At 44.7% G+C, this 22,938-nt stretch overlaps 6 protein-coding genes and 3 non-coding genes across 14 annotated transcripts; 3 read left to right on the forward strand and 6 right to left on the reverse strand.

Moving 5' to 3' along the window:
• Positions 1 to 262: 262 nt before the first annotated feature.
• ttyh3a (tweety family member 3a) lies at positions 263 to 9,026 on the reverse strand. 5 transcript variants are annotated; one of them, XM_088358435.1, is made up of 14 exons: positions 8,616 to 9,018; positions 8,111 to 8,291; positions 7,023 to 7,192; positions 6,410 to 6,521; positions 6,112 to 6,323; positions 5,911 to 6,006; positions 5,666 to 5,814; positions 5,186 to 5,241; positions 4,637 to 4,720; positions 4,027 to 4,119; positions 3,402 to 3,538; positions 3,076 to 3,243; positions 2,775 to 2,850; positions 263 to 1,427 (listed from the first exon to the last, which is right to left on the reverse strand). In XM_088358435.1, exons 2-14 carry the CDS (start codon positions 8,234 to 8,236, stop codon positions 1,356 to 1,358), a joined length of 1,551 nt encoding a protein of 516 aa, XP_088214561.1. In that variant the 5' UTR covers positions 8,237 to 8,291; positions 8,616 to 9,018; the 3' UTR covers positions 263 to 1,355. The 5 variants fall into 5 exon arrangements, with proteins under 5 accessions (XP_088214561.1, XP_088214560.1, XP_088214559.1 ...); XM_088358434.1 differs by having other exon boundaries at positions 3,076 to 3,246; positions 8,616 to 9,011; XM_088358433.1 differs by lacking the exon at positions 263 to 1,427 and adding an exon at positions 1,446 to 2,463 and having other exon boundaries at positions 8,616 to 9,026.
• A 639-nt stretch (positions 9,027 to 9,665) lies between these two features.
• rps11 (ribosomal protein S11) lies at positions 9,666 to 11,200 on the reverse strand. The gene is made up of 5 exons (XM_088358440.1): positions 11,050 to 11,200; positions 10,607 to 10,747; positions 10,346 to 10,421; positions 10,030 to 10,159; positions 9,666 to 9,834 (listed from the first exon to the last, which is right to left on the reverse strand). Exons 1-5 carry the CDS (start codon positions 11,062 to 11,064, stop codon positions 9,711 to 9,713), a joined length of 486 nt encoding a protein of 161 aa, XP_088214566.1. The 5' UTR covers positions 11,065 to 11,200; the 3' UTR covers positions 9,666 to 9,710.
• On the reverse strand, positions 9,904 to 9,983 carry LOC148383950 (small nucleolar RNA SNORD35). The gene has a single exon (XR_015853850.1). It is a non-coding gene; the product is annotated as a small nucleolar RNA SNORD35 (small nucleolar RNA).
• LOC148383951 (small nucleolar RNA SNORD35) lies at positions 10,224 to 10,307 on the reverse strand. The gene has a single exon (XR_015853851.1). It is a non-coding gene; the product is annotated as a small nucleolar RNA SNORD35 (small nucleolar RNA).
• On the reverse strand, positions 10,487 to 10,570 carry LOC148383952 (small nucleolar RNA SNORD35). Its single transcript, XR_015853849.1, has one exon. It is a non-coding gene; the product is annotated as a small nucleolar RNA SNORD35 (small nucleolar RNA).
• Positions 11,201 to 11,299: 99 nt separating the features above from the next.
• polr3k (polymerase (RNA) III (DNA directed) polypeptide K) lies at positions 11,300 to 12,047 on the forward strand. The gene is made up of 3 exons (XM_088358442.1): positions 11,300 to 11,535; positions 11,616 to 11,703; positions 11,834 to 12,047. The coding sequence occupies exons 1-3, from the start codon at positions 11,425 to 11,427 to the stop codon at positions 11,959 to 11,961; spliced, it is 327 nt and encodes a 108-aa protein (XP_088214568.1). The 5' UTR covers positions 11,300 to 11,424; the 3' UTR covers positions 11,962 to 12,047.
• Positions 12,048 to 12,049: 2 nt separating this feature from the next.
• On the reverse strand, positions 12,050 to 15,098 carry cdip1 (cell death-inducing p53 target 1). Its single transcript, XM_088358439.1, has 5 exons — positions 14,943 to 15,098; positions 14,041 to 14,210; positions 13,807 to 13,959; positions 13,442 to 13,724; positions 12,050 to 13,338 (listed from the first exon to the last, which is right to left on the reverse strand). The coding sequence occupies exons 2-5, from the start codon at positions 14,114 to 14,116 to the stop codon at positions 13,227 to 13,229; spliced, it is 624 nt and encodes a 207-aa protein (XP_088214565.1). The 5' UTR covers positions 14,117 to 14,210; positions 14,943 to 15,098; the 3' UTR covers positions 12,050 to 13,226.
• A 530-nt stretch (positions 15,099 to 15,628) lies between these two features.
• On the forward strand, positions 15,629 to 20,523 carry mgrn1b (mahogunin, ring finger 1b). 2 transcript variants are annotated; one of them, XM_088358430.1, is made up of 17 exons: positions 15,629 to 15,984; positions 16,162 to 16,280; positions 16,361 to 16,449; positions 16,522 to 16,668; positions 16,873 to 16,990; positions 17,079 to 17,145; positions 17,238 to 17,281; positions 17,374 to 17,421; positions 17,499 to 17,567; positions 17,633 to 17,792; positions 17,866 to 17,975; positions 18,122 to 18,330; positions 18,459 to 18,570; positions 18,642 to 18,687; positions 18,750 to 18,854; positions 19,154 to 19,203; positions 19,292 to 20,523. In XM_088358430.1, exons 1-16 carry the CDS (start codon positions 15,897 to 15,899, stop codon positions 19,192 to 19,194), a joined length of 1,572 nt encoding a protein of 523 aa, XP_088214556.1. In that variant the 5' UTR covers positions 15,629 to 15,896; the 3' UTR covers positions 19,195 to 19,203; positions 19,292 to 20,523. The 2 variants fall into 2 exon arrangements, with proteins under 2 accessions (XP_088214556.1, XP_088214554.1); XM_088358428.1 differs by lacking the exon at positions 19,154 to 19,203 and having other exon boundaries at positions 15,630 to 15,984.
• A 933-nt stretch (positions 20,524 to 21,456) lies between these two features.
• aanat2 (aralkylamine N-acetyltransferase 2) lies at positions 21,457 to 22,938 on the forward strand. The gene is made up of 3 exons (XM_088358438.1): positions 21,457 to 21,913; positions 22,023 to 22,177; positions 22,296 to 22,938. Exons 1-3 carry the CDS (start codon positions 21,745 to 21,747, stop codon positions 22,599 to 22,601), a joined length of 630 nt encoding a protein of 209 aa, XP_088214564.1. The 5' UTR covers positions 21,457 to 21,744; the 3' UTR covers positions 22,602 to 22,938.

The following is a 22,938-nucleotide window of genomic DNA, read 5'->3' on the forward strand; positions in this document are numbered from 1 at the left end:
TAATAGAGTTCAAGTGGACTTTTTTTTAAGTTACAGTGAAATGCAATCAGTGGAGGCGATAGACAAAGCTCAGTGACGTCACAAAATACTGGCAATCAAAATCTTCGACTTTTTCGGTCCTTGTAATGTGTCAGATTAATGTTGGATGTCATTCGAAAGCATGCGCCTTCCAAGAGAAGCGGGTCGAAACAAAGCGGTGTTTTGCTGCCACCTAGTGTTGAATAATGGAATGAAAGCCTTTAAATACGCAAAGGAAGACTAATTAAATTTGGTTCGATGTATTTATTTTTGAACACGGCAGTCAAGCTCAATATAAGCAGTTTTGTTCCTTTTCTTCCAGGTACACGTTTAAGACTTTGTATAAAACAATTTCAGAGAACATTCCTGATTAAAAATGAAAATAGCTACCATATCGACATGAATTAAGCAACACTAAGTGCTGGCCTCAGAATCTAAAAATCAAAAGTAGATCAAAACAAGATATGTAAAAGTCAGTACGTTTTGTCTTTTACAATAAATGTTCATCATCCAGCAATGACACACCAAGAGATAACATGACGGCCAAACAAAAACAAAGCATAAAACATGACTGGGGGGGCAACAGAACAAAAAACAGCTCACTGAAGACATTTAAAACTTTCGATTGGCACTGCCTGTAAATTCTCCTACAAACAAAATAAGACGCAAAATGGGCGTAAACTCGTCGCCTTCCTCTATTTGTTAGAAATGCTAAAACACATTTGTTTGTGAGATATTGCATTGCCAATGCATAAAAAGTTGGAAACTACCAAAAAAAACATAAAAACATTTCAAATCAACTGTTAACGGCTGTATCATGACAGCTGCCTTAGGTGTTGCCAGGCAGATCTGGACAAGTCACAGTTGTGTTATGTGGTGATGCCTGAAAACCAAAATTCCGGAGTGAAACGGCGAGAAACGTTTTCCAGTGGTACGCCGACGTCTCAAGTATTGACAGTTTGCTCCCCTTTTTCTCGTTGCCAGCTCATTGACTCGTCCAAATTCACAGCTTGGCAGCTACCGAGTGCTGTAGGACGACTTCCAACAACAACAACAAAAAGATGCTGTGTTGTAAAGCTCATAAGATCTGCACTCGTGGTCCCAAACACCGGAGTTAAGACAAAAGTAGCAAAGACACTAAAATGGAAAGGTCTTCACTTCAGGTAGCAAGAGAAAAAAAACTGTTCCTGCTTATGTGATGGTAAGAATCTGGATCAAAAGGTGAGGAGTAAGTGATCCAAAAGATCTTCCCAAAAGTAAGATAATAAAAAAAAAGAGGTGTGTGTGTGTGGGGGGGGTGCTTTAGAGACGAAGTGGCCATTTGGTTCAGCTTCCGGCTATACTGATGCAGGGATGTTGGGATCTGGCCGCCTGTTAGCGAGGTACTTTGCCCGCATGCTGGAGGTGTACTGTGAGTGGAAAAGCAGATGGGAAAATGTGACCGACAGAAAAAAAAAGGACAAAGAAATTAATTAACCATTAAACAACGAGGTTCTTCCCGCGTAGCACGGTCCTTTACAGTGAGCAGAAAAGGTAGGGAGGGGGAGATTGGGGTTGCACATGCAGCACCCGTTGTATGACTTTTTAAGCTAAACAGCAGGTAGGGCAGTGAGGCCAGTGATTCCCAACCAAGGTGAGGGATCAGCAGGATTCAATTTTTTGAGATGCCTGGCTCAATAAAGGTTGGGAAACACTGCCGGAGACTACTGATCCAAACACAGAAGCCAACAGCGTGACAGAAATGATTCTAAGATACCCGAGGAATGTTTTAAATACAGAAGAAACAAGGTTGGGCTATTTTCATGTAAAGCATTTTTCAACATTTAAAGATGCAAGCAAGCTTTTATTTCCTAATTTCAGAGGGGCATCAACAGTTTACATAACTTACCTCTCAATAAAGTAGAATATTGTGGCCTTCATTTTTTATAGTTACTCAGTTCAAAAGGGTAAATACATATGCATATAGATTGAAAGTAAGATCCGCTTCACATTATAAACTACTGGAGTAAATACATTTCAGTGGAATCCTCAACTTGTAAGGAATAATCATTTGAAAAAATAAACGTATGTTTGAAGTGTTCCAAAGAATTTATAGTAGTATCTCAGTATTTTTGTAACGTCGACCCCATTTTGCTAACGTCACAATTTGTCTCACATTGTTAAAAATCTACAGCGTGGATAAAAAAAGACAATCCACAGGGACTTTTCTCGCATTCGGGAGGGAAACATGCAGCCTATGGGGGGGTGGAGGGGTTAGGGGCCACAGGCAACAAACATCAGGGGGGCACTGTGGAGTTGAGCCAGGTTTTGGGGTAGGGCGGGAATGAGGGGCATATCGTGTACCTGGTAGCATAGCAGACGAGGTTACCAAAACGATCTGGAGCTGTCCGAAGGCTTTAGTTGCCAGCTGTGGCCGCTGTTAGTGTGGGCGGGAGTCAAATACAACTGGACGGATTGGCGAGGGAGGGGGCGGGAGAGAAGACGACAAGAAGAGTGTAGAGAAGAAATGTGAAGCCGTGTTCAGGTCAGGCACAGAGGAGGGAGGGGCTTTTTGAGGTTTTAGACTGGAGGTGCTGTTAGGAGGGAGGCCTAGATATGTTGCTCTAAATAATTCATTATCGTTGCACTAAATGTGGCAAAATAAATGACCCATCTGGTTTGGCGCCACTTTTCTACTGTCAGGTTTTAACGCTTCAAGGCGAACCGCAGGGTTCGGTGGGAACGCAACTAAAGGCCGTTTGGCGGTTTGAACTCACCGAGGGTGGGGGAGACTCTTGTCCAATCAAGGGGGTGTTTTCAGCACGGGAGTTGGGAAAGTTGGCGTTCTGAGCCCTGTGGGAGGAAAAGCAGTGAGGTCAAAAATCGGGGAGGAAAAAAATAAAATCATGTGCAGTTTTTTTTTTTTTTTTTACACAGAGAGCTAATCGACCCATCGCAGTTTTTGCATTCACAGCTGGAGAGCAACAGCTGCACGTACGCCACCTCTGCTCGATACTTTCCATTCATTCGCTTTAAACAAGGTGGGGGTCACACTTTAGACCCCAAAGCATTACGTACATGTACTCTGTCAAAGGCGCGTTGCTAACGGTGTGCGCGGTGGCAGGGATGGACGTCTCGCTGCCGTAGCTGCTGCCGCAGCTGTAAAGGCTGGGCATATGAACGCGGTACAGGTTGTCCTGGTTCTGCCTGCCACCCCGGCCCAATGACTCGCCATCCTCATCCGCCCTGCTAGAAATGGAAGACACCATGAGATGCCACTAGAGGGAGCCGCTGCCCCACTCGAAAGAGAAGAAAGTCATTGACTCGATCAATGCCTTCCTGTGGACACGCGTAAAAATATCCGTTCAAAATAGTTCCGAAATTTTGTCTGGAGGAAGCGTTACCGCATCTTGGACCAGGCGTGAGGCAGGCTGCAAAGGATGGCGGTGAACATAAGGGCCGTCACAAAGGAGAAGAGCATCAGGTAGATGAAGCCCTCCAGTCCGTCGTAGCACACGCCCATCGCGGCCTGCACGTAGTCCTGCCGGGACCAAGCCGCGACAATTTCAACAACAGACTGAAACGATCGCCTCGTGGTGAAGCAGCAGTTCCTTGTTTGCATTCAAACTAGGTCAAAGCGCAGAGTGAGCTCACAGCTGGCGCGCCTGCATACACAGGAAGCAGCACATTTTCTCACAGACATCCAAAAAAACACAACCACCCCCCACCCAGCCACAAATTACACAAGGATCGCCATCAAGTATGCGTGGCTCGGTAATGCGGCGGGCGGGCGGAATATTTGGCTGCATGTGTGCACTCGGAATGTGGACGCAACAGAGCGATTCCTCATCGCCGGGCCGCTTTCGGTTGGACAGGAAGTCCAGCTTTAGGACAAGCAGAGTCAGCTGCGCAAGCAGGGAAGAAAGGCGGCTTTATATGACTTGAGCTGTGCGGAACTGATGTCACAACACATCAGTGAAAACCGCCCCAACCCGTCTCCAAGTCTCTTTGCTATCGCAGCTCACTCACCAAGTGCAGGCTGCGGCAGTCCACCAAGGCGGTGAGCTGATGAAGGTGAATCTCTCCATTCTTCAATACCTCCCGCATCTGCTTTAAAATTGCCTGGAAATAATAATAATAAAAGGGGATGAAGGATAAATACATCATATTGGCCATCAGCGCCTTAATGCTAATGGCTGCCTTTCCCATTATGTGTTAGCATCAGCATTAAGCCAGCAAGCAAAAAATGCTGAGAAAAGAAAAACACTGGTGCAAATCTGTTTAATATTACACTGCCACTTGTAAATTTAATTGAGCCTCTGGTGACATAAAGCTCGCAACTCTTCTTCCACTATCAAATATATTTTTTTCTCTCTCTCAAAACGCTTCGGCCAGCTCAGCAAATTTCTATGCAGTCCGAAACGAGCCCCACTTTGTGCCTGTCTGGACAATAACGTGGGGCTGTATTGAGCAAATGGCTAATGTAGCTAAATGGACATAATGAGACCCCCCCCCGACCTGCACAGGTGGGGAGTGGGCACACGCACTGCACTTCACCACCCGTCATCTAAAATGACAACAACAAGCCGCAACATGGCCGCTGCTGTCCACCCGAACCGGCAGTATGACAGACACGTACCAGAGATTCCACGGAGGCCGATTTCATAAGGCGCTGCATGTTGTTTTGGATTTCAACAAGCGCTTTGTGGCTGGCGGACAGTTTCTGAAAAAGAACATTGAATCATACTTTTTTATATATATTTTATTTTATTTTATTATATATATATTTGTTTGTGCTGTCCTCCATTGATAGTGAGTCATATCGCAGGTTCTACATGCACGAGGTATTTTTTTTTCTATCCCTCAAGCATTGTTGCCTATTAGCACTCAAAAGGCTTTTATTTATTCATGCGGTCAAAGTATAGATTTGTTGCAGATGGGACGGCCCATTTTCCATCTTTGCCTTCCAACTCAAACCCAGTACAGAAGCAAGACAAAGCAAATGCTGCAAAATGGGATTATTGTACTTGTGTATTGGGGTGACTTGTGCCCACCAAATTCCCACATGGAAGAGAAAAATGCTTTTTTGTTTTTTTAATGCTGCGTCTGCGGGAATTTCAGTGACGTCAGTAAAACATGGGAACGAAGCTTGCAAGTAAGGCGTATTTGTTTGTTGGAAGCAACAAACCTGCTGGAAGGGGTTGCGGAGCTCCAAACTGCAACTAAGGTAGTAGTTGAGGATTTCTGTGGATCAAAGACAGATGAAACCAATTTAGCTTGTAATATTTTGACACTAGCTGTGTAATGCAGCCCCCCCCAAAAAAAAAAGTCAATTTTCAGCAGTTTTTGGCTTGCACGGAGCTCTCGAGAAAACCCGGCTTTTCACAAGAATCATATAGGCAATTGCGAAAACGAGCAGTGGGGTAGTAGTGTCGATTTGGCGTAAAAAGGCACTGCTGGCAGCCACTTTCAGAAGCTTTTTAGGACTGTCGGACAAGGCCTGTTCTTTAGAACAATGCCGTCTCACTGCTGCACAATAATCACGCTATTGAGAGCGGCAAGGGGAGGGGTGGAGACTTGGCTTTTCACTCACGTGAGTTACAAACCGGTAGGAGGGAATGTTTAGTGATCACAGTGAGGAAAAGAGAGAGAGAACACAACTTAATACCTTTATTGGTGAGTCCATGCTCACTGGCCACTTGGGTGATGAATGCGTCTGGAGCCACGCACAAGTCGCTGGAGGACACAGAGACAGCCAAGTCCAGCGCCAGTGAGGACCAGCTGACCACCAGAGCCACAACCGCCAACAAGCACACCCTAAAAGCATAACGTCAAACTATGAGATTCGGTGAAAAACGACCATTTCGACAGCCTAAACTCATCACGATTTGCAAATAATGCGGCGCCGCTCACGCAAAGAGCGTTTCCTTGGAGTTGCGAATGAGGCCCAACAGCACCAGAAGACAAATGAGGACATCCAACAGCAGCAGACAGAGATAGCCCATCCACCTGTGAGGACAAAACAAAGTACGGGATCACTAATAATGTTCAAACAAGTGCTCGAAAGACATAAATCGATCCACAGAAGGTCCTGTTGATTCTGAAGCCGCTCACCTGTACCAGTCAAACAGCTCAATCTTAACAGCCAGCGCCTCCAGAGAGAAACTGCCGAAGGGGATGCTCGCCATCTGTCTGACCAGCTCGTCCATCTGGCCTTGCATCATATGGATGGTGGACAAGTCGTTTTTGTCCTCAAAGTCGTGGCCATCGAACATCTTCCGGTTTTCACTTACTAGCCTGTTCAGTGAGGACGTGCTGTCGAACACCTGCATCCGACCAGAAAGGGGATGAGGGGAACGCACAGAAAGTCTTGTGGCCATGTTTCATCAATGATTTCAAACTCAAGTCTCACCAGCGTGTGCATTCCAGCGATTGTGTGATTTGCATGGCGCAGGGAATAAGTCAGATGATTCACTCCGTCGCAAGTCTCGCCGTTGCCATAGAAACCTACAGCAATGCCCGCGCTGACAAAGCCAAGAAGGAAGAGGGAGGAGAAACAGCGTGGTGAGAAGGGCTTGGCGTGGGGGATTTGCTTAAAAAGACAAATGGAGGGGACGAGAGCGAGCCAGTGGGGGGGCGTGTGAACCCCACATTAACCCAGTCAGTTCTGACGTCTACAGAACCCACATGGAACCATGACAACACGGCAGAACAGACCCTTATGCATGTACGCCCCGAAGGCCTCCTTCCTGACAAACTCTGGCTGGGTTAGCAGATCTGATTAAGAACGAGAGAACGCTTATGATGCAGTCAGTGTTCTAACCAAGGTCCTAAAACCATTTTTGTGCTGTGCTGAATTAACTGCGATGGCTCTCAAGCGGCACATCAACATACGGAGGGAAAACAGGAAACAAATGCTCGACAACACAAGTCCAGATGGTCAGGCCGGCGTTTGGGCCAAAAGGAAACGCGATGACAAAATATTGACATTATCGTGGGTGTTTTGTTCCGGTGTTTGGGCTCACCTGCACACGAGTGTGGCGATGATGACACACCAGGTGGTGCAGCAGCAGTCGGCCGGGGGTTGGTCCCGGTTTTTGGTACGCCGGCAGCAAAGCCAAATGGAGTAGAAGAGCAGGAACAGCAAGTCCAAAGTCAGACAGGCCAGCACCACACCTCCCAGTAACAGGATAGACTGTCGGGAGGAGAGTAATGGAAGCCATTAAAAATCGTCAATGTCAGGATAATGGACTAGCCGAATGAGACGCTGCTTTAGATTTCATCCATGGGTTGTATGGTTAGCAATTTGCTCGCAACATTCGCTAATGCTAATTTGAAAGACATCTTGGGCAGCAAAAACAAAAGGTGCCAACTCAGGAAACGATGACTTCAAATACCACTTCCATTGGAAACTGGCAGATGTGCAAAAGCTCTCGAGTGTGCCGTTGAGATTACTCACTCTATGATTGTCAGTACAAAGACAATAAGATGATGACGCATGTCAGGGTAGTGTCTTCCTGTTTTAAACGAATTGGGAATCGAGATCTGAATCACACTTTAAAAAAAAAAAAAAAAGGGGAAGTATGTGCAACTGAAGACTAAATGTCTCGTTCTGAAACAACAGATTTGGGGGGGATATAGTAAACCTGGTTAAAAAATACTTTCAGAGATTTTTCTCAGCATATCTCTGACCATTTGGTTTCCTCTGAAAGCAAATGTTACATTATTGTTGAGAAAGAAGATTATTGTTGTGTACTTAACTACTTATTAATTTGTTACAGAGAATTGTCAAGGTGTTTGAAGTAGCGATGATCATTGCCCTTTGATTTCAAAGCCTTTGTGACATGTGTCAAACTGCTTTTGAGCTGCTGAAAATGGACGACCTTTCTAATTCTGGACCTTAAAAGACCAACACCCAAGTCAAAGGTGGCTTTGCATGGATTACATCATTACCAGCTGGTCTTCTACGGTTATAGTAGGTCACCAGATGGTGACTAGATTCAAAGGTGAAACAGAAGAACAGGTGCCAATTTGTCACAAAGGATTCCTTTAAATCCTCAATTAGAACTACAAGTCCATCCATAGTCAACCAAACCATGATAATCGTCTTTACCTCTTGATACTTCGGATTCCACGGCTGGAAGTCGCTGCTCGTTTGCTCAAAATTGAAGTTGAAATGTGGCAGTCGGTGCAGCAGGTTGACCCACCACGGTGGTGTGTAACCGACCACAGTTGCCATGGCCAATCGAAAAGTCAATCAGATTTAGGTAGACTTGAATGCAAATCCTTAAAAGCTGTTGGGAGAAAAAAAACGGTTAATAAAATCAAAGCGAGCTGACGTTTAAAAAAAAAATTCAAGGGTTCCAGCTCATTCAAAATGGCATCCTCCAAAAAGCATCTATGCATAATTTAGCAGCTGGTGTTATTGTTCTTTCACCGTTGAGTAGTAGACCACTAGTTTAAAGATAGCGCTTGTTAGCATCACTAAGTTAAGCTAGCCACCACTAGCGACTAGTTAATCACTTTTCTTCAGCTTCTTACTGACGTCAACCACAAAATGTTTGTTTGTCGTCACACACAAACACAAGAAAGAAAAAAAAGGATGAAAGTGCTCCTACCACGTTCTCGATGTGGTCCCGGTTACTTCGGCTAATGATAGCCGGTTTAGCTACTGGTTAGATGAAGAAAACAAGTCTCTTTTGTTCCTCTCGTCATTGTGCGCCGTTGTTTGTTTACATCCTGCGTCGGAGAGTCGACAAGAACTGCCTGCGAAGATGGTCGTGAGCACTTTTAATTCCGGTGCGATGGGTTTGCCTCGACATGCGGGCGAGCAGCTTCCATAGACTCGGACCGTAGTCTTGCTCAAACCCGGCGGCTGATTACCACACTCAGCCAGCTGAGCTGACAAATCCTCTCGAGCTCGCTCGGCTGGCCCACATCCGCCCCCTCCCTTTTCGTCAATCGGGCTGCAGAGCGCAGTTCGAGCCGTGACTTAACGTAGGGTGGACTAAACGATTTTTTTTCTGTTTAAACTATTTCCTTGGTGGCTAAATGATACGGTTTGTTTTAAAACCAGCAAAAATAATCAACGATTAACTGACCGAAATCTGAATACGCTATTATTCAGATTATTATGCACTCAACGTGCAGTGCGCCGTCTGCGGGGAACATGTGGTATTGCACCCATCTGACCACAACCTTTGACCCCAATATCCCAGACACCGGACCAACGTCGATTCCCCATTTATCAGGACCCTAAACCCACAGAAGCTTCCGCGGCTCTCAGTTCACTTAACTCCACCCTGACTGACCAGTGTAGAATTTGATTACGTTTTCAAAGTATTGAAAGAGTGTTCTAAAACAGTACTTTTAGTTGTGCATCCCAAAGTTTCAGTTAAGCTCATCTGTAGAAGTTAGTTTATTTTAAAAAAAACTTAGTTTGCTTAAATTTTGTGTAGACATTTAAAATTTTCAAGTATGCTTATCCTCACCACTGCAAAGAATACAACAGTGTATGAAATAAATGAACATTTGGCACAGCACGACTCTTTCATGTGATTGTGCCACTATACCAAAGTGTTTCCACTAATCAGCATACTTAGAAAGTTTGCTAGCTTGTAAGGTGATATGAAGCAGAACAATTCAAAGAATAAGAACACGAGACAAAGCTTATTCAAACAGTTTATGTGACGGTGAAATATCTGCGAGCGGGCTTAGAATTTCTGGAATTGCTTCTTGGCGCCAGCCGCCTTTGTCACCTTGAGGACGTTGAACCTTACAGTCTTGCTGAGTGGTCTGCACTCCCCGACCGTAACAATGTCTCCGATCGAGACATCCCTGCGTGATTAAAGGGGAAGAACAAAAACATTTAGCGACGAATAACGTCAGTTTTACACATTGTGCATCAAGGCTGCATCAGTATTGCCTAAAGGCGATGTCGTCACAACTAAACTAGGAAGACCATCGTGAGAAAAACATCACTTGCAGAAGTAAACGCAGAGCCGGTAAAATCTAAATACCAAATGAAGGTACCTGAAGCACGGCGACAGATGCACAGACAGGTTCTTGTGTCGCTTCTCAAAGCGGTTGTACTTCCGGATGTAATGCAGGTAGTCGCGTCTGATGACGATGGTCCTCTGCATCTTCATCTTAGTCACCACACCTGTAAGATACAAAAAGTTACGATAGCAGCTCTAAAAATTACAGGAAACTACTGAGGCTGTCACAAGACTAAATCAGCTTTGCCATTTGGCGATCTCGTCAGAGCCCGGCGGGCTAGGAAGACCATCGTGAGATAAACATCATTTGAAGTCAAGGCATCAATGTAAATGATCTTTAAGGTACTGACCAGAGAGGATACGGCCACGGATGGAAACGTTTCCAGTAAAGGGGCATTTCTTGTCTATGTAAGTGCCATCAATAGCCTGAGGGGACAAAACAAGCATTTTAATTATAAATGAATAAATGAAATGTGACACTTGTGTTTCATTTAGCTGCATCAGCTTTGCCAAAAGGCGTCATCGTCAGAACCCTGAAGGCTAGGAAGACCATCGTGAGAAAAACATCACTTGCAGCTTCAATTAATGCGAGAATGGAACTTTAAACGGACCTCTCTTGGGGTTTTGAAACCCAGCCCGACACTTTTGTGGTAGCGGGGAAGCTTTTCTTTGCTCTCCTTGCCTCCATCGGCGGCCAGAACACGCTTTTTGTTCTGGAAAATTGTAGGCTGCTTCTGATAAGCCCTCTCGGTCTGCACAATGAAAAGAAAAACACGTTCACAACACGTCTAAGAACGACATAGGTGATTTTTAAGAGGAGCGACGGAAGCTAAGCTAACCACGTTAGCATTCCGGCTAAATGGTTAGCGTCACACGAGGGTGCGCGGAGCTAAAACGGATTCCTCATCTAAAATACACACTATATTTTATTAAAACAACCCCTAGGGGTTTATATGGCTCACATGTGAACATGCATGACGTGAAATCGAACTTGCGTGTTAGTTTAAATGTAAAAAAAACGTTTCAAACACCAAGGCCGTTTTCTCTTACATACTTGTACGTCCGCCATCTTGCCAAGCCGAGTCGTAAAGAGGCCTGAATATGCTCACGATGTACGGAAGAGTTAGAGCTACCGGAAGTGACGCACACTGCCAATATTATTTCCTTTCAAAAAATGTTTTTATTTTTATTTAAGATGTCGCAAATGAATTGTTATTGATCAATGTATTTTACATCATTTATATCACAACATCACTTTATGTCACTTTAAATCACAAATGATTTTTAACGAGTCCTGCCTCTTGTTTCCGACCGGGCACTAATAAGAGTTACGCCACCTCGACGTTTTATGTTTTGATTCTGGAACAACCGAAACTCCTGTGTTTTCTAGTTTACTGGCGTGATATTACAATAATCGCGTTTAACCAACATGCTTCTTTTTTGTCCCACCTGTGGAAATGTTTTGATCGTCGAAGAGGGCCAGAAGTGCCTGAGGTTTGCATGTAACACTTGTCCCTACATCCACAACGTCACGAGAAAGGTGGGATTGAACACGCGTAGTGTAAACTCCGTTAAAAAATCAATTTCGAAGTTAATTTTGACACGTTCTATTCTGTATAGGTGAACAACAGAAAGTATCCCAAGTTAAAGGAGGTGGATGACGTTCTGGGTGGAGCTGCTGCTTGGGAAAACGTGGATTCCACTGCTGGTGAGTTGACATTAAATCGTTAACAATTCATTCTAGCATTCAATCATGTCTCCATATTCCATTCATCCCTGCAATTAACATGCCAAGAACTTAAGTGACAATTTCTGTCCTCTCTTTTGTGTGTGTACAGAAACCTGTCCAAAGTGTGAGCATGCTCGAGCATATTTCATGCAGATTCAGACCAGATCCGCAGATGAACCCATGACCACTTTCTACAAATGCTGCAATATCCAATGCGGACATAGATGGAGAGATTAAAAGAATATTTCTCACTTGGACATTTTATTTAACCCACATTATGGCTCAGTAATCATTTGAAAAAAATAAATAATTTCTCCAAATCACGTTCCATTGATGTACTTGATTTTTATTGATAAAATAGTAGCTATGTACACCTGTCAAACAAATTTGACTCAATGTCATTATACAGATCACACACATTGAGAGCAATGCGGACTGGCAATTTTACCATCACAATGGCATGTACAGTACTTTGTAATAAAACCTTTTTTTTTAATTATATGCACAGTTTTGCAAGCCAAAAAAAAAAAAGATGCAACTGACACATTTAGTCATGGCATTATTTTACATTTTGCATTTTTATGCACGGTACCTGTAAAGTAGTAAGCTACTTATGAGGGCATGCTGTTGATGAACAATTGTTTTAAATCGGAATATATTATCACGATGCAACTCTGGGATGTAACTGCATTATGGCAGCTAGTTCCTATTTTGAACATGGTTTCGAGCATCTTTAAATGGGTGTGACGATAATGTAACTTGTTCCTCAGCATTCATCTCTGTGACAAACATTCGACCGACAATTTTGAAGGCGATACAATCGAGTGACATCACATTCACACACCGGTAACCTGTTCCTCTTAAGTGCACCTATGGAGGGATTTATCAACAATAAAGCCAGAAGCAGCCTCAACTACGATGCCTTTTACGTTTTTGCGAAATATTGGAGGGTTTTTTGTCCTTAAAGTGCATATGTTGTCTTTTTTTTAAGTACATCATGAAGGGGAGGGGGGGCTCAACTGTCAATCACTTTTGTGCATACTGAAAGAAGCCTGGAAGATTAAAAATAAAAATGATTCTGGAAAACTACATCAAGGTGGGCATGTTCACATTCAAGAAGGGATCAGAAAAGAAGCTGTTGACATAGACACAAATGTTCACAGTCTTCAAAAGGGCCATGTTAAAATATATCTTTAAATAATCAACATAAATAAATCAGTAACTAAAGAATAGTTAATGGCAAATAAAGTGACCAGTTTCACAGCCCTTCCATACAAATGACTTCTTCACTTACACATGTAACATCACACCTAGCCTTCACTTTGCCCGATAAAATACGAAACAAAAAAAATGCTGCCCGCATGAATGTATGAGATGAACAATATCTACAAGGTATTCACTGCGTTTGGAAGGACAAATTAAGTGGGAAACAAGCTGCAAACGTAAGGGTGGAGGTGGGAGGGGGCAGCAGGGCGCTGCGAGCGAGCGAACGTCAGTGGCGGTTAGCATATACGTTTGTATGTGTAGATGTAACCTTTGCAGTAAGGGCAGGTGTGCGTCACATCCTTCAGGTCGTCGATCAGACAGGGAATCAAGCAGCAGCCCAGATCGCACCTGAAATGGAACGGCAAGTTCAAAAACCCATACAGATCGATCCAACAGAAAAATGATTTGCTCCCAACTTGAACCTGTAAAGTAGCTTCTGTGATTGACTTACCCCACAAAGAAGCAGAAGAGACAAAAGAGGGTGTTCATGAGGCCCACGTCGTGGGAGATGCGCGTGACGATGGCCTGCTGGCAGTGCGGGCACACCGTCTGCACCGGTGATGTCTGGAACATCTCGCCCTGCAGCACAGTCACCGTGGTGGCGCTTCCTGGCGGGGCCATGACGGTGGTCGCTGTGTGGCTGCCCATGTGCATGAAGGGAACGGGGCCACCGGGGCCCATGTGGCCTGGCATGGGGTGCGGGAAGTGGCCGGGGGGCGGCGGGTACATACCACCTTTGTAAGAAGAAAGAAAGACATGATGTATGAAATTGGAGACCTCCTACAATAGCTACTTCATGAGGATCAGACATTTCACCTTGGGATGGCGAGGGCATATGCATTGGCATGGGCATAGGTCCATCTCCCGGGACGTGTGGCGGAAGGAAGCCCGGGTGCGGACCTTCATACGGGGGCGGCCCGTACTCTGGAGGTAGAGGTTGACCCTGCGGGGGCCCTGTTCTTATAGGAGCTGTTTTAAAACAAGAACAAGGAAGTCAAGCAGTGTGCCTCATGGCAGATACACAATCAACACAATTGATTTAATCTGTACCCGCTTGTCCATTCTTCTCCTCAATGAGGGGAGCACTCGGACCTCCAGGGTAGGGCGGAGGAGGATCACTAGACATATCGGCCTGGGAGACTGGACGCTGATGGGATGGGGAATGTGTTGGACGCAGAGTTCTTTTAATTAGAGTACTCGAAAGGGATGCTTTCACAAAGCTACAACACAAAACACACACACGGTTTGAGCTGCAAACATGTCAGAGAGGTAAACAAGGTGTTTATATTTACTGAAATAGGGATAGTTATAACTTCTGGTGTGCACCACCACAATGCGTGTCTTTTGAAGATTCACCACTGTTATTATGACATCACATTTAAATGATACAATGTTACACTTGTGGTCTTGTCTCGTTTTACGAACGCGACTACTAGCACGCTGATCTTTTATTTAAATCCTGAGATTATCCTGCTCAAAGCTTACAAGCACAGGAGGTTCCTGATAACTTCTTTTACGTCATTGACACAAATGTGTAAATGGGTTTTAAATTATTCAAAACCATTACGCGTTATCGGCTTGGGTGTTGATTACGTTATCGTTACATAAATCCACTGTAGAAACCGCGGCTAGTGACGCTAGCTAATTGACAGATGACGCGAGAATCGCTCCTCCAGAAGATACTATGCCAGGAAGATGCTATCGTTTTTTCTTGTCGTTTCGTTTTGTTTATACGAGAAAACATGCCAAAAAGAAAATAAACACTCTCTTAATGGCCACGGGATTGTGTTTTGTCCAGACGAGTGTAGCTTGTTATGCTAACGTTAGCTGCGTCGCCATTCGAGTCACGAAAAAACAAACATGGAGGTACTAGCAAAACAAACACAGCTAATAATATGACTATACGATTCATCAAATAAAACATTACAATTAACGTGTTTGACAGCTATTACCTCTCACAGGAAGTAATCCTTACGTGCGCTGGGTGGTTAAGTCACCGTATGACGATTTCCGACATCCGCTAACCGGATTTAGATGTGATGTAAATAAATCAAAACAATAACACTTAAGTTATTATTGTTTGTTTCTGTTAATTAAGAATATAACTTATGGAAAGCGACGCAAACAATAATTATAGGCATTATACGGCAATTGCATAAATTCATCACGTATGCAACTAAAGCGCACTTTACCACGCACTGTACTACTGACGAATTCTAAGTGCTTGCATTATTGCAGTTTATAAATCCGGGCCGTTAGAGGACATCATGTTCCACCACATCCAAAAATGTTAATCATAATCTGACTATTAGACCGTAGTTTATTATAGCAAATTTATTTAACTAAATATGATTTTTGTTTTGTGTTTTTTGTCGGAAACAATTATCATCTTTAGAATAATATTTGCCAGTAATTCAAATAGTCATCAGTAGTATTGATTTTTAACATGAACTTCAGATTTGATAATGGTACTGTTTGTGCGTTGCTTTGATTTTTCCCATTCAATCCAGTTTAATAAATTTACCAGACACGCACGCCGACAGCCCCGCCTGACCTCCCGGTGACTTCATCAACGCACCGCTCTCTTACCGGGCGCTGCGGTGCTCAAAAGTGAACGCACCCTCAATCAGGAAGCGCATCGGAGAAATCAGCCAATCAGATCGCGCCACTGCGTTAACGTTAGCATATCGCTGGCAAAACAACAACTCGCCCACTTTCCTTTTTGGATTCAGTGCGTCCGCTATCTACAAGTCAATCGCGATGTCGAATTAAATTGAATTGTATTACGTGACCGTTTTATTTGTCGTTACGGTTACTGTTGTCCGAGCGTGGTCGCAGCTGCTGACGCACCGTTGGCCGTCTTGGTTGCTAGCTAACGTAGTGCTAGGCGGCGAAGGAAAACGAAGATGGGATCCATCCTAAGTCGCAGAATCGCTGGTGTTGAGGATATTGACATCCAAGCAAACTCGGCCTATCGGTTTCCACCGAAATCTGGTTAGTCAGCGATATTACAATGTCATAAAGGCTCCAAATGATCAGTTCTAGTACTAGTAGGAGCGATCGAAATAGTTGTGACGATTGTTTATGTTTACTAAGCGTTGTGTAGATGTGTTTTGGTATCAGGGTGATATAAATTTACTTTGGTAAACTGTTATCATCCTTTTTCTACAGGGAATTATTTTGCGACCCACTTTTTCATGGGAGGGGAGAAGTTTGACACACCACATCCCGAGGGATACCTTTTTGGGGAAAATATGGATTTAAATTTCCTGGGAAACAGGCCAGTGCAGGTGAACACAACCGCATTAGAAATGTGTCACAATGGAGAATTTCAGGTTAAGCGCAATGATAATAATTTGTGTGCCTACAGTTCCCCTACGTCACCCCTGCACCCCACGAGCCGGTGAAAACCCTCAGGAGTCTGGTGAACATTCGGAAGGACTCGTTGCGCTTGGTTCGGTACGAACGATCGGGCTGACTCGAGGCTTTTAAGGAGTATGTTTGACTCCTGTCAAATCTTACGATCCACAGGTATAAAGACGACTCTGACTCACCTGTGGAGGAGGGTGGCAAACCAAAGGTTCAGTACGGCGTTGAGTTCACATTTGACGCCGACGCTCGGGTGGCCATCACTCTCTACTGCCAGGCTTTTGAGGAATTTTCTAATGGGATGGCTGTGTAAGAATCCTTTTTTGTACAGCAACAGTCTGGTCCTTAGCAACAGCTAGTTGCTATGGATACTGCACTCAAGTGATGTTTGTGTGAGGTTGTCATCTCATGGGAATTGTATTGGTCTTAATTTGAATACTTTAGTTTTATAGGTTAGTCTTGCAATGTTCAGACCTTCAACTAATCGACGTTTTGGTTGATTTTTCCGTGAAGGTACAGCCCGAAGGATTCATCCATGGCCTCGGAGACGGTCCACTACAAGAGGGGTGTGAGCCAGCAGTTCTCCATGCCTTCTTTCAAGATAGACTTCAACGAGTGGAAAGATGATGACGTCAGTATTTGCAACCCAAAACACGGTTCAACCAGAAATAATACAACCACAATTAAATAATTATTTTGTATTGTCTTATTTTTAAAAGCTCAACTTTGACCTGGACCGAGGGGTGTTTCCCATGGTGATCCAGGCAGTGGTCGACGAAGGAGATGGTAGGTTGATGTTTGGGGTAGATAGTGAGCTTCATTGCGCACACACACACACTCACCATAAAGGAACTACTAATGTGTACTTTCTTTCCAAGACTGCCTCGGACACGCTCACGTACTTTTGGCAGCCTTTGAACGAGTACGTACGCAACTCAAGTAATCGGCTACGATAACAAAAAATCCTCGAATGATGCCAACTCACGTTTGTTTTGTGCTTTTCTTCTCCCGCAGCACGTCGATGGCAGTTTCTCCGTCAAGCCACTGAAGCAAAAGCAAATTGTAGGTTTCATGTATATCTGAGAGTGGAGACAAATGAAAGTGAGTCAGTTTTAACCTCCTGAACTTTTGGCCTGCAGGTGGACCGTGTGAGCTACCTCTTACAGGAGATCTACGGCATTGAGAACAAGAACAACCAAGAAACTAAGGTAGGTGCGTGAAAGCGAGATGCCAACGAGGATGTTTCGTTCCAACGTCTCCTCTCCGCGTGCAGCCATCCGACGACGAGAACAGCGACAACAGCAACGAGTGCGTGGTGTGTCTGTCGGACCTGCGCGACACGCTCATCCTGCCGTGCAGACACCTGTGCCTGTGCAACTCGTGCGCCGACACCTTGCGCTACCAAGCTAACAACTGTCCCATCTGCAGACTGCGTAAGTGGCGTCACTCTTGTTTTCGGAGGGACACGTTACAATCTCACTCGGACCCCGTGTTTCCCCAATGCAGCCTTCAGGGCCTTGCTGCAGATTCGAGCAGTGCGCAAAAAGCCCGGAGCGCTCTCCCCTGTCTCCTTCAGTCCTGTTCTGGCACAGACGATGGACCACGATGAGCACTCAGTAGGTTCCCGGTTACATATTTAGTAGGGATGCACAAATACTTTTTTTTTCCCCCCGACTGACTCAGGTTAGTCATGTGGTATCGGTGTGGTAGTATCTAAGAATCTTTAAGAACTTGCCTAATATTTTGTCTGGCATTTTCTCAGGGCACTGATTCAGTCCCACCTGGCTTTGAGCCCGTCTCGCTGTTGGAGGCCCTGAACGGCCTTCGGTCCACGTCACCCGCCGTTCCCTCGGCGCCCCTATATGACGACATCAACTTCTCGGGCGGCGACAGCGGCCGACAGCTGAGTTCCCCGGAGCATTTGAGCGACGGGAGTCTGCAGAAAGGCAAAGTCAGCAAATCACCTGACAGGTAAAAATAATAAAAAGTGTAATTGCTCACACGCCATCAACAGAGTCCATCCGCGCTCCTTTGCTAACCAAAACAGCAGCGCTAATACATTTAGATAATGGTTACCTTCTCTGGTGTCCCTCCGCCAGCACCCTGAGGTCCCCATCTTCGCCCATCCAGGAAGAGGATGAAGAAAAGCTGTCAGAGATGTCAGACGCTCAGCCGCACACGCTCCTGTCGAGCAGTCCGGCTCCCACCGATGTAAGCTGACGTCACTCGCCGTTAGAGCAGTCAGACAAAACTAACAGCGAAATTGTCCTCTTGATTTTTAGGCCACCGCAACCGAGGACGTTGCAGACTCTCTGTCCCCGGATGACGGTGAGCTCGTCAATTTGAAACTTGGGCAGTGCAGTTGAGTGACATCGGTTTTACCTTTTCAGAGGACAGGCTGCACGCCGGCGCCGACATCCTCCAGGACTGCGGAAGCGAACACAGCAGCTTGACCAAAACAGAGAGCGACCCCGCCGGCGACCTGTCGTTGCCAGGTGTGACACATAGCGAATAAAAACTCCAAGCGAATTCCTGAGGGTGAATACTACATTCGCTGGACACTTAATTAGGTACACCTATTAAGTTAGAGAAGATCCAAAACAAGGCCTTCACAATAATAATGAAGTGTACCTAATGTGACCAATGAGTGTCGTCTCAGCGTATCGGCTTTTCGGGTGTTAAGTGTCCACTCTGTCATCTCAATTTCACTCCGGATGCTTTGCACGTGGGCAGTGTGCGCTTCTCGTTCCCTAACATTTCCTCTCCTTGCGCTCCTCTACCTCCTCCTCACCAGCCCTCGGTCCCGACTCCTGCTCTATCGGTATGGAGGAGTAAGCGCGGTCGGTATGTTGGCTTTCCTGTCCCCCTCTTGCCACTCCGTATTTGCGCGCGGGCGACAGGCTCACCGTCTCAAGCCTCGTCTCTCCCCCAGGGTCGTCCGAGTCCACGGAGAGCCTGAAGAGTCAGAGCTCCAGCCAACCTCTCCTGTGCCCCGCTAGCAGCTTCCACCGGGAAGACGAGCACCTCCTCCCCTGACGTCCTCGCTTTCTGCATCGACGACTTTTCATCCCGCCTCCCATCAGGGCCGCCATCTCGGAAAACGCTTTTCTCTCCCAATGTGGATTCCAAAGCACATTTCCTCCTGTTTTGACTCCACTGCAGACATATATATTTTTAACATCTGTCTGTGTTTCAATACGCTACTCACCAGTCATGGTTTTTTCAAGATGTGACATCTTAGTGTGTTTTTGAAATGATTTTTGCACTCTGACCAAACGGTTCATAATCCATTCCTGACTTTACCATGATCATTTAAACATCTAGATGCCTTGGTTCATTATTTAAATCATATGCAATTTACTCATACATTTACTAGAATACTGTGTTACTTTTTAAATTGTATACTATACAATATACATGTTATTTAGGGGAAAAGAACAAGATACTTATATTGACAATGAGTAAGTGCATAAACGGTGTACAGTAAACTCCCGTTCTTAAGCTCTGCCGTAGTGAATTGACAGCCACCCAAAAGGTTTTGTAGTTGCATATAAATGCCACAAGATGGCGACAGCACTTTTTTCAATTAGACAAGGTTATGGCCTATCTAAATGAAGACCCCTCAAAAGTAGGCAAATTTGCAAATGCCCAAACAGGAAAATGCAGGGCTTCACTGCATTATGACAATAGCTACAAGATGTTTCAATTGCATGTGCGACAGCGCCACCGTCTGCTTACGTGATGTAGTTGCAAGAAAAACAAAAAAGAAGCATTTTGTACATCTCTGTGCCTTGAGTTTGCCTGCTTGTTGCACTCAACAACTTTGCCAGTACGCCACAACTGCACTCAACCTGGAGATTTCATGTATAGTTATTGTAATTAAGCAATATTAAATATAGGTGTCAATTGTTGGCTATAACATTATGCATTTGATCAATACATAGATTCTCCGACCATGCAAGCATTACATATGTGATTTTTTTTTTTTTTAAGTCGACGCCGTGCCTTCCTGCCCTCCTTCAGACCATATATGGCCCTGGTATCCAGGACAACGCCAGATGGTTAGTTTGTGTCCCATCCGTAAAATGCTGTGTTCAAGACTCTTGTAAATTTAGCAGCATGTGCATAGAACAATAAAGAGCAAACAGTCGTTATGTCAAAAATGTTTTGAGTTGTGCCAGTTCATTTTTTCCTTATATTAGCAATGAGTTCATACGAGCGCAATTCAAAATGAGATTGACACGCAATTACATTTTTCAATGCAATTAAGAATGATTGAGCTGTTCCTAATATTTCCATTATATCAGGTCATTTGGCACGTGTGAGGTCTCCTTGAAACCGTGATAGCACCGTAAGTAATCATCCATTTCATTAGCGTGCCTTAAACCTCTTCAAGGGGGTCAAATCAGCCAGACAGCAAGACAAGCAGATCTCCCAGCGTGTGATTGATTCCATGAGCTCCTCGTGCCCCTGATCCCCAAAATTGTGCAAACACTGCAACATCAAAAACATTCACTCAAAAATATACTTTTATTATCAGGAAGTCGGAGGCAGCACATCTAATAAGTTCGAGAATATCTATTGTCATTGCTAACATTTTAGCACTCACCTGCGCGTCTCAGCTGCCGCACATTTCACTTTATTGTAGCCTGTAACAAATAAGTCCTTCTGAACACTAAGGGGCGCTATGCAATGAGGCAGCATCGATAAGAAACGAAGAAGAAGGTAAAATCTGGTTGGATGCTAAATTGCCTCAAAATAAGCCAATTAAAAAAAAACATACATTCATTTATTATGTCATCGCGTGAATCAAAAATGTAATAAAATTAAAAAGCGATCACAGTTTAATCAATAAAAAATGAACCAAAATTTGATCCAAAATCAAATAAAAACTAAAAAAACAATAAGAATCATGAGAAACAGCGATAAATAAAAAAATATTTAAAAAATACATTCATTCATTATGTCAGCGCGTGAATCAAAAATTTAATCAAATTAAAAAACAATCAAAGTTTAATCAATAAAAAATGAACCAAAATTTTATCCAAAATCAAATAAAAACTAAAAAAGAAATAAGAATCATGAGAAACAGCAATAAATAAAAAAATGTTTCAACATTTTTACATTAGTACAATTTTTGCAGGGATTACAAAAAACTATAACATGGAATATTGAGCCCCATTTGTCAAAGTGGTACTACAAGATGATGCACAAGCAGGTATCGGTCACGGGGGAGGATTAGGAGACAGAACAAGGCGCTGCACGTGTTGGTCCAAGCACCAACACACTCTAATACACCCGAGCTCCGAGCGCACACACGACCAGGAGAGCAACAAGCCAGCAACATTCGTCTTGTGAGAAGCATCCGGTGGACACGTCGGCATCATGACCCAGCACCTGAGCGGCTCGTCGCCCTTCCTCAAGCCCTTCTTCCTGAAGACGCCCGTCCGGGTGGTCAACCCTCTGCGGCAGAGACGACACACGTTGCCCGCCAGCGAATTCAGGAACCTCACGCCTCAGGATGCCATCAGCGTGTTTGAGATCGAGAGAGAAGGTCAGCATTGTCCCTTTTACTTTTAAATCCATTTCCAACTTTATTATGTTCATTCCTGTATATTTTGAGAAGTACTAAATCATCTCCTCTGTCTCACCCCTTGCTCCAGCTTTCGTCTCAGTGTCCGGCGAGTGCCCTTTGACCTTGGAAGAGGTGCTGCACTTTGTGCGTCAGTGCCCCGAGCTGTCGCTGGGCTGGTTCGAGGAGGGTCAATTGGTCGCCTTCATCATCGGCACCGGCTGGGACAAAGAGAGGCTTTCGCAGGTCAGAACGCACGACCAAGTCGATGACATATAGATGATGTCACCGTAAAATCTCATCAACTTTCTCCCTGAGTAGTTATAATTGTTTTCAATGAGTATTATTTTTGCTTGTCTCAAAGGAGGCCATGACCCTACACGTGCCAAACACGTCGACGGTGCACATCCACGTGCTGTCGGTGCACCGCCACTGTCGGCAGCAGGGCAAGGGCTCCATCCTGCTGTGGCGGTACCTGCAGTACCTTCGCTGCATGCCGCACCCCCGCCGGGCGCTGCTAATCTGCGAGGACTTCCTGGTGCCCTTCTACCTCAAGGCTGGCTTCAAGGAGAAAGGCCCGTCAGCCATCAGCGTGTCCAACATGCGCTTCCAGGAGATGGAGTACCTGCTGGGCGGACAGGCATACGCCAGGCGGAATAGCGGCTGCTAACGCAAACCGATATTGAGGACTTCCTTAAATGCACTTTGACACCTGCTGGATGGCGGATGCCGTGCACATCTGACTTTTAAAATACACATTAGGTTCACTTCAGCCAAGTCGGGAGGAAATTGGATAGTTGCACCAATGTTCGTCCTTTGCTGGGTTATGTGTGAAACATTAATGCCTGGACTTCCTCTATGACCCTTGCAGTCTCTGTGTGAAATCAGTTCTTTTATACCGTCTTTGCTGAGTTCTGTGTAAAAGGCAGGGGCAAGAGAAATGCTGCCATTTTATTTGTATTGGCAGTTTTGCTGAATCTCTGTGTGAATGAAAAATAAAGAGCAAG

Source organism: Syngnathus floridae, chromosome 17 (assembly GCF_059516105.1).
Source record: "Syngnathus floridae isolate MCC-2025c chromosome 17, RoL_Sflo_1.0, whole genome shotgun sequence".
Lineage (NCBI taxonomy): Eukaryota > Metazoa > Chordata > Actinopteri > Syngnathiformes > Syngnathidae > Syngnathus > Syngnathus floridae.